The sequence below is a fragment of the Ambystoma mexicanum genome, chromosome 6q (assembly GCF_040938575.1).
Source record: "Ambystoma mexicanum isolate Mex_15411 chromosome 6q, UKY_AmexF1_1, whole genome shotgun sequence".
In the NCBI taxonomy this organism is placed as follows: Eukaryota; Metazoa; Chordata; class Amphibia; order Caudata; family Ambystomatidae; genus Ambystoma; species Ambystoma mexicanum.
This window is the reverse complement of record NC_090937.1, coordinates 660,585,361-660,599,702: the sequence shown is the minus strand read 5'-3', so window position 1 is coordinate 660,599,702 and position 14,342 is coordinate 660,585,361. Positions and strand designations below refer to the sequence as shown.

The 14,342-nt window shown below is 46.9% G+C and overlaps 1 protein-coding gene across 2 annotated transcripts in view; it reads right to left on the bottom strand.

Annotated features, from left to right (window-relative positions):
* Positions 1 to 12,915, bottom strand: part of TRPC3 (transient receptor potential cation channel subfamily C member 3) — a 1,234,189-nt gene extending 1,221,274 nt beyond the window's left edge. For both annotated transcript variants that reach the window (XM_069631155.1, XM_069631156.1), the window contains exon 1: positions 12,248 to 12,915. In XM_069631155.1, coding sequence (XP_069487256.1) covers positions 12,248 to 12,900 — 653 coding nt within the window. In that variant the 5' untranslated portion in view covers positions 12,901 to 12,915. The remainder of the gene's footprint in view (positions 1 to 12,247) is intronic.
* Positions 12,916 to 14,342: the final 1,427 nt, after the last annotated feature.

Sequence of the window (14,342 nt, the reverse complement as noted above, 5' to 3'; positions counted from 1 at the left end):
CGGTGCGAGAGGTTGATGCATCCATGACTGTAGTGTCAAATGGAGACCTCCTCTTGAAGTCTTCGAAGGCTTACTCCAAATCTTAAGGACTGTATATATGTTCGGGGGGAAGGTTGTCTGGATGAGTGCACCTTATACAAGAGACGCTCTTCACCTGCGTACGTGTTTCCCTGCACCCCAGGGGCGGTGCTACCCCGGTTCTTCGGGTGCCACGGGCCTGAAAGCCGCCTGGTTTGTCGCCATATCATGTGCAGTTGAGTGATCACATGGAAATCTCAATGAACGGATGGAATCGTCTTTCATGAACTGCGGGCCCTGCATGCAACGCGGCGTGCCGCTACAAAACGTGTCCCTTTGGCTGAAGGTGCCAGCAATCAAGTGCAATTATGGGCTCAGCCACAGAACACAAAATAGAACGCAGTAACCTAGCGCGTGTTCACAGCAGAAGAAACAGACACATCCATCCACAGGCACATCATGCATGAATAATAACACCAAAGAAAAGGCTTCCAGAACTAAAATCCCTATCAGTCATTTTAAATCCATTATTCAATAACTTGGGCAAAGGATTGATATAGTAACAGGGTAGATAGAATTGAAAGAAAAGGAGGTGCCATTGGAATTCAACAGATGAGTGATAAAAGTGATGAAAGGGGTACCCAAGACTGGAAAAGGAATTGAATGGGTGACCCTTGGAGTGACATGCTGAACTAGGATCAAGGGAGAGTGGTTAGCTCTCGTATTGCCCCATGTCAGGCGCTAGTGGTCAACCCAGTCCTGTATTTGTGTATACTCTAAGACTTGTAGTCTTGCCTATACAATGTGAAAAACAAGACTACATGTCCCACGATGTAAACAATAAAACAGCACTGGCAGGGCTCCACCACTGCCCTCCAATGCATTGTTATCGACTTTGCTCGTGAGCCCCGGGGTCTGAACTCATCAGCAGAAAATGCAAAGAAAACAGGGACATCGCGGCCAGCCCCCTTTCTTGGGGCCGGCACAGGGGGCGGCTGCCTGCAGGAGAAGCAGCTTAGGGGGTTGGGGTTGCAGGAAGGGCCCCACCCTGACAGCTGCCTCTGAGCCTACCGGTCAAAAGTTAAGCATTCCTTTGTTTCCAAAAAACAAATGCATATTCCGAACGCAGCCTCGGCAATGCTCTGGAGACACACACCTTCCACCCAGAGCTATTCATGTCAGGGAAATGTATAAGTGCACATTTAATAAGCCATTGTTTTTACACCACAGTGATAAGAACGGAACATGGGGAATTTTTATTCTGAAGGCCAGCAGAAAGCATCAGTTAGTTGACCACATCTACTCATTCTTTCAAGAGAATTAATGTGCCACACATTTTAGGTCTTTGATAACACCAACATTATTTTTGTACTTTATAGTTACATATGGCGCATGCCTGAGAAAGTGGCTGCGTTGCGACATGGACTAAATGCATCTGCTCAGCATCAAAGAACTTTTCATTTTTTCAAGACAACTAACACCCGCTGCCAGATGGCTCCTCAATGAGACTTGGCACCTTGATTAGGAAAACAGGGTTCATTGTGTCACCATGCAGACAGACCTTACTCCATGGCAAATCAATGCAGTGATATGTGTGCAGCAATGATTTGTGCTCTAGCCAAGTCACCACTGATTTTTCTATTTTTAATAATTGTTTATGGTACATTGCATACCTTTACAATAATACACAATATAAGTACACAAATAAAACACTCCCATCATTAAAAAAAAAAGACAGTCAATCAAGAAACACAATAAAAGGGAATTAACCCTTAAAAATACCCATCATGCTTGAAATTCATAATACACAATGTAAAATACCATCTCCACATAATATCACTGAAAAAGAGAAAGGATTCCATTATCTGAGCGACCACACAATAAATAAGACCATAAACCTCACACCCTATAAAATCAGGGTTGTAAATAAAATGTCTAAAATGAAACAAGCATTTAAAATGAAGCTTCGGGCAGTTAACTCCAAGGTGCTTGAGTGTTGCCAAACTATTAGATTCACTACAAAACCTGTACTTTTAAAATATCTTTGATAACATTTTACTTCTAATTAAGACTTCCATTGTTAAAAAAAATATTTAATCGAAACCTTAAAAACAAGTCTCTCCCTTGTTTATTAGGGAATAACTTCATATTTCAGCAAGGTAGCAACCTTTTTATGTTCATATCTAATGTATTCCATAGAGGAATAATTGTGGACCTTCTCTATGGTTTCGCTCCAATCTACGAAATGCAGGACTTGTTTATTCAACATCAATTTTGATGGAATATCTTCCAGTGAATTACTCAGTTTCTCAACCATTTTGGTGCATAGCTTCCTAAATTGAGTCAAAGTTCTATTTGACCCTTTTTCCAACAGGAAACCCAAGTCCTCATTTAAGGAATTTTCTATCGGATCCAAAAACATCCACATTAACGACAGATATTTCGATTCTAACCTAGCTCAGTGGGAAATTAAACCCAGTTCATATCTTAGGCAATGAATCAGTACTGTTTGGAATATTCAAAGCTTTCCTCCAAACTATGGCTTCCTAGTGGTCCAATTTCATATACACATATTCTTACAATACATCAAAACCTTACGATAGTTTGGGGGCCACTTTACCCACATAAAAAAGAACCAAAGAATTGACTTGAGAATGTCTCATATTTCCTGCTTATCCAATACATCTGCGAGCCCAGGCACTCTGCCTTCTTTTTCAAGTAGTCCAAAAACCTCACTTTAGAAGGTTTATTAAAAACCGGGAACTCTAGATAAATAAAACTGCCAGACACTTGCAGTTTTTGCTTATCTAAAAAACAAGAATAATTTACAGGTTTGCAAAAATTGCTAAAATCCAGCATCTTCATTTTACCTGGGTAGATGGCCATAATAAATATTCTTACAATAGATGGAGAATGTGGTAATCAATTTCTGCAAACCCAATTGGGTGCAGTCAATATAATATCATCCACATAAGCCATCTAAAAACACCTGACTGGGGCAATTCTCAGAGGAGCGAAGACCACCAGAGAGATCTCCTCCTCCAGATCTGACAGATACAGGTTGAAGAGACACGAGGCCAAAATGCATCCCTGCCTCAAACCTGTATCTGTCTCACTTTTCTTCGAGAGGAGGACCTCATAATTTAGTCTCACCTGAATATTTGGATCAGAATATCAGAGGACAATCAATTTCAACAGACCCTGGGTCCTCCCAGCACACTGATTTTTTACACAACAAATTTCTATTAACCGAGTCAAATTCGGTTTAGAAATCCATAGATGCTATAAAAATATGTCTGTAGCTTTCCCCCCAAGCCAAATCTTGTAAAAGCCTAACAATAAAACCATGAACAGATGTCCCTTGGCATTTACGAAATCTCACCTGGGGATTTTTTAGTTCATCAACTTTCTTTGCCCAGGCTTCTAACTGCTGCGAATTTATGGATGCAAAGATGTTTTGGTCTGTATAATAATGGGTCTATAGTTCAGTGTACTATTTTGGTCCCCCTTGTTAAAAATTGGCAATACATTTGACATATGCCAAGTATCAAGAATAACTCCACCGTCAACCAACTGTAGAAATAATATAGTTAAAATATTAGGCCATAATTCAGGAGCAGCTTTAACCAAAAAATTACTCAACCCATTTGGCTCAGCCACCCTGGAAGGACTTGCCCTTGATATTGTTTCTAAAACTAAATCCCATGTTATAAAATCCCTCCTTATCAGTGTAACATCTTCCACATATATTGCTTTGGCAAAAAACATTATTTCCTTTTTATAAACGGTATCCAAAATGCTCTACCCATTTGATCTCCGCAATTGGATTCAGCTGGATAAGAGTTTGAGTATTTTCCCTACCATTCACTACCTGCCAAAAACCAGAAGAATTACGCTATTTATAAAAGCCGCGTAGCAACTGATATACATTGGCAGCATTACACGAGTGTGCATTGAGACAAGCCCACATTCTCTTTTACCCTTGGGCTCTCCCACATCATCCCGACACGCAGCGTTACGAATGACACACAGTTCGCAATCCTTTGGCATCCGGAACTGTGCCATCTAAGTACGAGTGAAGTTTCCTAGTCTAGGTAAGCGATCCACTCTGGTTTCCCTGCAGGTTTTAGATTACAATTTGAATAATGGACGGCACAAGGAACCATGGGGACTTTTGTCTTTGCTTAGGAATCAACACACATACTTGAGACAACCTCTGCCACAACCCTATAACGCCCATTACGGGCCGTATGAACAAATATACTAAGGTAAATTATGAACATGATGATGATGATCTTTTGGAAAAATCTACCTTTCAGAAACAAGTATAGGATATTATGAAACCCTCTGTACGGTTATGTTTTTTACATAGACTTACTGGTGCAACTGAATACTAGATGGGATTTATGAGTAGCCACCAGAGCGAGAGAACATTAACTCCATGAGAACAATGTCTTCCGGAGAGCTGACCACTTTAATAAAACCAGATCGAGTGGCCTTAACCGCACAAGGAGCTGGGTCCTTAAATGATCAATAGCTTTTGTGGACTTCTCTCCTAATTGTATTCAGAACAACATGCAACAATAATCTAAGAACCTGAGATAGATATTTATATTAATTCTCCAACCATTCCTTTAGGCAACTCTCTGATGGACTATGACGCACCTTTCCCAACTATGTAAAATCTTCACCCTAAGATCACCAGTTTGGAAATGGCACGGGGCACTAATGAGAGGTAGGGCCAATCCAACTAATGAAAATGATAGAGTTGTGTAACATGAGTCCGACTTTTGAGCACGCCACTAAAACACGACCATTCTTTATTATTCTTTGTTACACAGATCTTTCGGACGAATTTAAGAAAACTAGAACTTATAGGTCCCGAAACGCATTGAGCTTTCTAATTTGTGTTGAAAACCAGAATATGCAGAGACGGTTATCTGTATGATACAATATGCGTGGAATATTGTTGTAACTGGTGGCGTCAACTAGACTATATGTTAAGCTGAATATTGGTAAAAAAAAGTTTGTTTGAATATAATTATGTAGTTACTGTAGACTGTGACATGTTAATACTTGCACAAAAATGTGTTTTTTTTTAAGTGAAAACTATACTTTTAAGTGGCCATATCTAACAAAATAGAGGACGAACGTGGGGTTCACTCTAATAACTATTGGGAAACCTAACCAGATATGTAAATTTGACTTGAGAACTACCAAGTAACTATTGTTTGTCTTTTTGACAATATTTGGAGTGTGCAGGGGACGTGAGTGATCTACAGCCCGTGGACACTCTTTTTCTTTGTTCTTATGACCATCACAACCTAGTGTCAGGGTTGTGTCTTTCTCCTCTGCACCTCACCACTTATCCTAATATTGTATAACTCTTTTCTAATAAGAGGTGTGCAGCAGTGTTTTGTTCTTTTGCTTGATAATGCTAGAATCTTTCAGGTATCCCCCAAATCGGGATGTGTAAAGAGATGGCGATTCCCCCTGGAGTTCCATCAGATCAAATTCAATATTTCAACTGTCTTAGGGATGTCATAGAGTCAACGGCTCACCCCTATTATTCGGGGAGGAACCAATCAACAACCAGTCTTTATCCTCCCTATTACTAGAATCCTTCACTGGAGCCCATGGAACCCTATGACCAGACTCCATCTCCTTATTCAAGGTAATCCCCACTCCCTCCCACCCCCAAGCCTGATAACCCCTGCCCGGGGCACAGGTTCTCTTTAAACAGGATGAAATGTGTACTCTCAACTGAGAGAGGGATTCCGATTCACTCAGAATCATCTTATTCATTATCCATGACACTGTTTCCGACTGTACAAAGTCTATTCTCTGTTCATCGACAAGCTCCACCCTTTCCAGGTACCTGGAGGTGAGGGGTCTTAATGTAGGTCATTCTGAAAATACAGCTAACGTGTTCATTCTATTTAATGGAAAGGAGGCCTCATCCTTCCCCACATATTCAAATAGTAATTTACTTGCATCCTCCCCCCCTCCATTCATATGTTTTCCATTTTCCTTTTCTTGTTTGGACATATGGGATTCCTCATCGTAACCCAGACTGAAGCACCATTGTGTCCTTGCACATATTCCGACTGTGCTCCCCACAATATACTCGGGACCATAGTCAAAGGGGCGCAGCCCGGCTTCTCAAATCTCTGTAGAATCCATTATGGACCTCAAGTCAGTTTATCCAGGTGTTCTACTCTACCCGAACTTTGAGAGGGACCCGACACACCTGCCTTCCTCCCCATCTGATCCATTTGAACATGTTGTGGTGCAGAGAATTGACTCATGTGTTGGGTCAAAATCTGGGGTTCTTGAATTGAACGCTTATGTGTGGAGCACCCCTGCTTAGGGTCCAACGGCCCACCTACTTTCTCTCCCACCTGCCCCACATGCCCCACTTCACCTCTGATCTGCCCCTCACACAATTTCTCATTCGCCCTTCACCTTACCCATTATCTTCATTGTGTGCTCAATCAGGACGACTTTATGTTGACCATACTGACTCTGGAGAATCACAATCAGATCTGCCTGAACCTTATCCCCATTGATTGAATCATCATCCCCATCTCCTACCCCGGAACCAATTCTGTAAGCTCCTCACCTCAGTCATTTGTTCTACACAGCCTTGATCCTTGATAAATACAACCTTATCAATCTCCATACTGTCTGTGGGAAAACTCAAGTTTCTCAAAAATTGTCTCGACAAACTATTATTACCCTTCTTCGATTGCAGGTGTTTTGTCTTCCTCTGTTGTTTTCCACCTTTTTGGGGGGCCAACTTAAGGAAGATCTTTTGAGTATCCTTAATAACTATGATCTCAGACACTGGTTGAACACACATCTCCTCACTGACCCTAAACCCTCTTTCACTGGAGGGCAGATGGCCACTTGTGTATCCATTGACCTCACTTCCCCTCCCACCCTCACAGAACAATCAGGGTAATTCATCAAATCAGTCAGAGTGGGACTTTCAGAGGCCTCATTGGCCGGAGGCACAAAATCCTCCACAACCCCAATAATCATGGACGTACCATGTCCCCCCGAGGTTCCATCTGAATTCCCTAATGGAATTAACCCCTTACTCTTTTCCTTCTCGATAGACCAGACCTTTACACATTCTACTATATTGTTTAACATCGAAGAGTATCCTGATACTTTCTCAATATGTTTTTCGTAAAGAATCACAAATTCTGCTAAAACACCATTTAACGCTGCTATTGTAGAGGCATTTTGACCTCCTCCAACCCGTCCCGGGAAGTCTGTAACATAGAAGCAAGACCTCTCCTTTGTAATTGTTCAGGAGACGATATGGACGAACTATCGCTTTCACTCTCACTGTCCTCCGTAGTCTGCTCCTTAAAAATAGGAGGAGTATCAATATGTAGCTAATTTGCCCGTCCCGAGATCTGGCTTTCATTTGAGTCCAAGTGATCAGTGTCCATCATTGACTCCTCCCGTGCTTCCTCCTCATCAACTCTTTTAATTATTGGCTAAAAAAATGCTGTACTTTTTTTTGTTGCAGTGTTCTTTTTTACTACGGGTATAGAGTTCAAAATCCCCATAATTGTGGCTAGAATTTTCACCTCATCCGGTGAAATAGGTAGGGGGGGCCCTCACACTCTCCAGTTGCTATGGGAGATCCGATAACATATTGCACGCCACGGTTGCTTTTTTCCCTTGATTACTCTGCAGGTCGTACACGTGCGGTAAACACCCTCCAGCAACCAAAATTAATCTAAATGCCGGTTTAGAGAAAGTACAATTTAACTGGGTGATGGTCCAGGGCTTGAGGGCAGAGACTAGATATTGATAGAAATATTTCTGTAGATTTGGGCTGATATTTTTTTCCCACTGTAACTTAGAGGAGCTAGTTTACAGTTTGATGTGTTTCTATAACATTATATACACTTACCTTACCGCCCGTCTGCAAAGCCTTGCCAGAGTTGCCGGCCGCAGCCCGTCTGCAGTGTCTGCACACTGTAACAGCACTCCGTGATGCGCACACGCAATGCTCTCTTCAATGCCTTAATATGCACTCCATCACAGGAAGTTCAAATAACAGAACTGCTCCAATCAGTGGTCGAAGTGTACGAAAATAAGTAGTGGAACTATATTCCCTATTGGCCTGCCACCACTCCCCACAAAGCCCACTGCCATGCCCCCTCCCACGCACAATACAAACCTCAAACACAAATGCCTGCTGTTTAAGGGAATGTTCAGTGCATTGCACTGAAAGTCCAAGTTTCAACTTCTTCCTACACTTGTATTTTAAAACGAAACCATTCCGGAATGGTTTCTTTTTAAAGTGAAAGTATAGGAACAGTAAAACTTGATTTAAAAAGGTAGAGGACCACTGCTCCCAACCACTCGCACCCACTTCAACCACTGGCTCCAATAGACCTTCTCTGCGAAAACACACCGGTTGTTAGGGCGTCTATGTGCAACACATATAACTGTTTTTGTCTGATGTGCTGTCCCATGACCATCAATAGCACACTGGAATTGTTTGTGTATGTGGCTCTAACGAGTGTGCCATACTGTGCCCACACTTAAGCACATAAAGCAATCAAAGACGTTGCCTCAAATTGTACATCCACTAGGCCAAACACACTTTCTAGACTGCCACACTAGCTACAGGACAGCACTAAAACGAAGTGCTAGTGCCAGCTCTGTTATATAAAGCATAGGCCTGCTGTGTTTCGCAGAAATAATCCCTGAGGGCTGTGCAATGGTGAGGAGGTAGTGGCTGAGGGACCGTGGGCCCGATACAACATATCAGACGCTGGTTTTGTTTAAAACGCTTCATCAGCTTATTACTGGTCAGGCTAACGTTTGTGAGAAGTACAATCCTTTCTGTCCATTTGCCCTCTTTATTGGGTGTCTCTTGTAGGGTATCCGCTCTGGTCTATAGATATAATCCCATAAACATGTTTCTGTATTGGGGACTAGGCATGCTCAGACTGATACACAGCCCCTCCTCATCTAAAATTCTCCAGAAACAAGAAGCAAAAGAGCCCTTACACCCCATTTCAGTGGCTTATGACGCAGCCATGTGAACCTCGCTTCCAAAAACTTAAGATGTCCGAATTAGTATGTATGGTTCATAGTTAAAACATTTTAATGTAAGGGTGAGTGTTGTGAACAGTGATGCGAGCACCAATCCCTGTGCCTGTTATGTATTTACTGATGCACACATGCAACCCTTCTTATCACAGACTTGTTTATCAAAGATAGAAATCTCTCATCTCTGCCCCTCCTGCAACCAGTGCCTAGATGCCCATGGGTTTTGTGCGCTTCTACAAATGTAAAAATAAATAAATATATTGTTATATTCCCGAAATGTTCTGTGATTTCATGCAACACAGACAGGTACACTCATTGGTGCTATTTGTCCCCTTTCCCTCTCTCATAGGGGTATTTTGACAAAGTAAAATAGGAGTGTACCAGATGCCCACATTGGAATGATAACCTTCTATCAGAAAATTATTCATGTGGTTAGTCTAGTTTTGCCCCTTGAGAAATACAAGTGCGGTGGTACGAACAGAACGCCTGCAACACAGGGCTAGTGGGCCCTCACAGGCTGGTCTCACTGCAGTGTGCCACTACGGGCATTTTGAAGCTGCATTCAGGCAAGGCCTTCCCTAAGAGCAGGTGACAGAGGAACCACTTACTTGGGCAGCAACAGCTGTGTTTTCGCGTTAGATTTCTTCTGTAAAGTACTTGAAATGAAACCAGCTTCATGTGTTTAGCAGCGATTTATTGATATTGAGGAGGGCATGGGTGACACAGAGGTGTAGTTTGAGAGACGGGTGCCAGTCAATGGGGGCACATTCTAGTGTTTTGCCCCTGGCACCAAGTTGGTACCGACAGCTGAGAACGTGCAGTCGCACACAAGGCCGCTCACCCCTCCGTGCCAGGCAAAACTGCGCCCCGTAGATTCGGGAACCTGCGTGCCCCTCCCGCTGTTTCCGTCCCTCTGACACGGTTACTGGTTTAGAAGCGCACCTACAAAAGGAGCTTTCGCACCCAACTAATTGTTACGTTCATATTTCAAAGTGAAAGAGTTTTGTTTATATATGTTTCAATTTAAACTAGTAATGCAATACCGGTTGTGCTTTGTTATATCGCCTAAAACAGTGCATGTGTTACTCGCAGCAAATCGAAGCCCAGAGAAATAATTGTGTATCGCGCCCGCTGTGCTCCGTTCTAAGCAGTCCCATTGAGACGGGAACAAATACACCGCGCCTGTGACAGGGGTGCCTTCAATTAAAAAGCGCGTACAAGTTAAATATAGCGTCTGGCAATAAAAGTCAGTGTTGGAGAATTAGAAAGCTGGCCAGGCTTGGCTATTCCTTGGAAAGAGCTTGGAGGCAGTGCCAGGTAGAGGGAGCTTATCGTGCAGAGACGCCTGGCAGTGGGCCTCGGAGATAATAGCGGTGGGAAGGCAGCCCTGGATGCCGGGGCGAGCAGCGCAGCCTTGGAGGACGCTGGGTGGGTTTAAGGTCTGATAACATCAAGCGCGCGCGTAAAGCTCCAGAAAATGCACGCAGCTGGGGAAAGGCTGCGGTCGGGGGGGGAGGGGGGGGGTGGTAGTTGGGGGGGGGGGTGAAGGGGGGAGGACGCCTTCTGGGCCCAGCCCTTCTGCACTCACACGAAGCCTAGTTATTTGCAGACTCACGTCTCTTACCCTCCTCCTGTCTTACGTGCAACATTGCTTTATGTTCTTAACCTATGCAAAATACTGGCCGTGTGAACTTGCCATTGCTGTGCTGAGTCGTGCACGGGAGAGGGTGGGAGCTGACTGACCTTGGCTGTACTGTTATTGAGCTGAGGCGATGGCCCGTCCGCTGCGTGAGAGCCCCCTGCTGCCAGCCCGGCTCCTGCAGGATGGGGCTTGGGCGCCATTGCATGCCGTCCCCTGCACGCTTGTAGGAGAGGAGGCATTGCATGCTTCAAGTCCTGCTTGTGTGGTATCACTTTGCTGTGGGACATATGCTACCTGGCTGCAGCCCATGCGTGCATATACGCACCGACCCTACGGGGTCTCTGAAGCCTTACTCGGGGTTGCCACTGTGAAGGCTATACTCTTAATCTAAACGCGCGCTCGCCAGTCACCCGCTACCGTTTGGGGGTGCCGAGGGGTCGTGCACGGGGCTGGGGCGGGGTGTGGTCCTGCATACCGTGTTTTATGATGTGCCCGGAGAGGGCTAAACTATACTCTTGCTTGTTTGGAACTGGAGGATCGCCGCAGGTGGTTCATCTAAATATGACACATGCGCGCGCGCCGCGTGTTATTCTTGTCCTTGGTGTGAGAGTAGATTTGAGGTGCCTGCTCACCTGTTATAATTAGACAGCCCAATTTCCATCCCCGCGCGCGCGAGGAGAGAGCGCAGCTTGGCACGAGGGTAAGGGACGAGAACAGCCGGGGAGCACCTCCAAAATGAAAGAAGCAGGCTCGAAATGTGCCAGAATCGGGCCCGGGATATGGAGGGGCAAGTGCCGCCATTTCATCTCCTCGCCTCCTGACATGACACGTGAGACATGCCCCTTCAAGCCGCTGACAGGGTGGCCCAGCCCCCCCCTCCCGCCCCCCTCGACGTGCCCAAATCATGACCACCCAGCGCCCCCCCCAAAAAGTACGGCGCGGGGGCATCGCAGTGCCCCTTCTTACTTTCGCGCAGTGGGTCTCAGTGTGCACCACTTCCAGCTACTGATAAGGGTTATCCTTGTGCCCATCCCCCCAGATACCGATGCACCTTTGCCAACCCTACTGTTAGGAGACCCTCCATTTACCAGTGCCAAGCCACTCTTAATTACAGCAGGCTCCCCTGTGCCCACATGCCACGCTTGCAGTTACTGGGGACCCTGGGGTCGCATGTTCCTGATTCTAACAAACCTTCAGTGCCACCCGCCTTCTTCATGCCACTCTCCTTGACAGGGGATTGTCCGATGACACCTCTGTCCGTGCCACTCTTAGACATGCGTCTCTGATGACCCACTTCTTGCTTCCGTGGCACTACCCGCTGACCCCATGCCATTCTGGATTTCCCCGGACCGCCCAGTGCCTCTCTGCGTGCCCGGTCACTCTGTCAGAGGCCCTACACCTGCCACCATGCCACTCGCAATCACAGGGCACTACCAGATGCCCCCTGTACCTGCCCCGTTAGCTTGTAATGGACGGTCCCACGTGACACCCCAGGGTACTCACATGGGGTACAGGCTGCATGACTCCCCGTGGACCAGCACCCCGTCTCTCGACGACGCCGGGGGTGTCCGCTGCCCCCCGTTCCTGGCCGCCCAGCTGCCGCCCTCGGGCTCGCCGGCTCTGAGCGCCGCCAGGCTGGGCTCCCGGCAGCGGCCGCTGCTCTTGGTGGACATGGTGCTCCCGCGGCGCTGCGCCTGAAGGCTTCCCGGGGAGCCCCGGTGGCTGTGGGTCATCCGGCCCGGAGCGGGCGGGGAGTCATCGTGGTTCCTGGCGCAGCAGCGGCTTAAGCAGCAGCCTCCAGCTGCGCACCTCTGGAGCTCCGACGGGCAGTGTCCGGGGGCTGCGCACCTCTGGAGCTCTGACAGGCAGCGCACCTCTGGAGCTCCGACAGGCACTGTCCGGGGGCTGCGCACCTCTGGAGCTCCGACGGGCAGTGTCCGGGGTCTGCGCACCTCTGGAGCTCTGACAGGCAGCGCACCTCTGGCGCTCTGACAGGCAGTGTCCGGGGGCTGCGCACCTCTGGAGCTCCGACGGGCAGCGTCCGGGAGGAGCGGCTGCCGGAGGAGGCGGGAGGAGAGCAGCGAGTGAGCCGCGGCCCCTCTCGCACACCTCCCCGCCCGCCACTCCCCCCTGCCCAGCAGCAGCAGCAGCAGCATCACTCAGGCGGGGAGGTATCTATCAGTCAGGCAGCGGCGGCGGCGTCGCACCGTCCTTCATCACACCGGTGGGAGGGCACGCGGAGGGCAGAGTCCCACCCCAGGGCTCACCCCAGATGCCCACCCTGCTGCTCCCCCGCAACTTTTCTCCCGTGTGCACCCACAATGATAATAGGGTGCCCCACAATTGGAATGATAGTCTCAGACAAAAGTCGTCAAACCTGACTTGCTATGTGCAGGGCGTCCCCACCGCATGCACGGGAACAAGTGCAGGTGATGCGCGGATCACTTTTATATCGCCTTTTTTTTTATCTCAGACACTTCCAGCGTTATTTTAATGCAGTTTATTCAAAGGCCTTAGCGTGACTCTGAAATTCATGTCTGATGGGTCGTTCTGGTTGAGAAACAACAGCCGTTATAAAAACGGGGTACTTTTCGCCAGCTACCCATGTTCTGCGGGCAATTGTGAAGGAATTGCGGGGTCATGAAGGTCCCAGGTTGTCCCTCCCACCTCTGCACAAATGTGATGTCACTATACCATATTCACAACATGTGTGTCCACATCATGTTACACCTTCACCCCGTCCCAAGGGCATGGGGCGTAATTTTAGGGGGGGACAAGGGTGTTTGTCCGCCCCAACTTTAGTGGCAGACCATTTTATCCCACTCATTTGGCACGGGGCGCATTTCTTTTAGATGTCATAGCCCCCCCCCAACATTTTCAGCAAAGTTACTCCACTGCCCAATGGAAAAGCAGAAACACCTAGACCGTTGTACTGCGCACAGAGTCTGCTTCCGTTCCGTCGGATCTACGTACATCAGACCAGTGAACGGCGGTCGAAGTTGGCGAGAACTAACAGAAACTATTTTTAAGTACTTTTATTTGGAACTTTTAATAGGTCCTCCTGTGGTAGCACACAGTCCCCAGACTAAAGAAGTCAATCAATAAATAAGCGGTGCAGCTGGTGGAGGGGTGCGAGTTTCCGTTGCAGGGATATTTTCCCTCTGGACTATTCTGTTCTCTTTCCGCTATGATATCAGTCCTCGCCCAAATCCTTAGTATTTATTATTTTTTCTTTTAGCAGACTTTGGTTACGTAAAACCCTTTCCCCTGTTGTCAGTAAACACAGCGGGGGTCATTACAAGATGGGCGGCAGCCATGGTGCTGCTAGCACCATGGCTGCCTCCCATACCGGGTCCGATTCCGGTCTTGTTCAATGGGGATCGACTGGTGCATTCCGACCCTGGAGGGACCGGTAAGTCCCCATTGAACAAACCATACCCCATTCCCATTTGAGCCCCCATAGGGCTCAATGGGAATGGGCAAGTAGCTAATAACGGTACCGCAATTTGCGGTACCGTTATTAGTGCCCTGGTCCCTTAGCGAGACCCGTAAAGGACGTGTGGTCAGACCACACATTCTTTGAGGCTCCCGCTAAGGG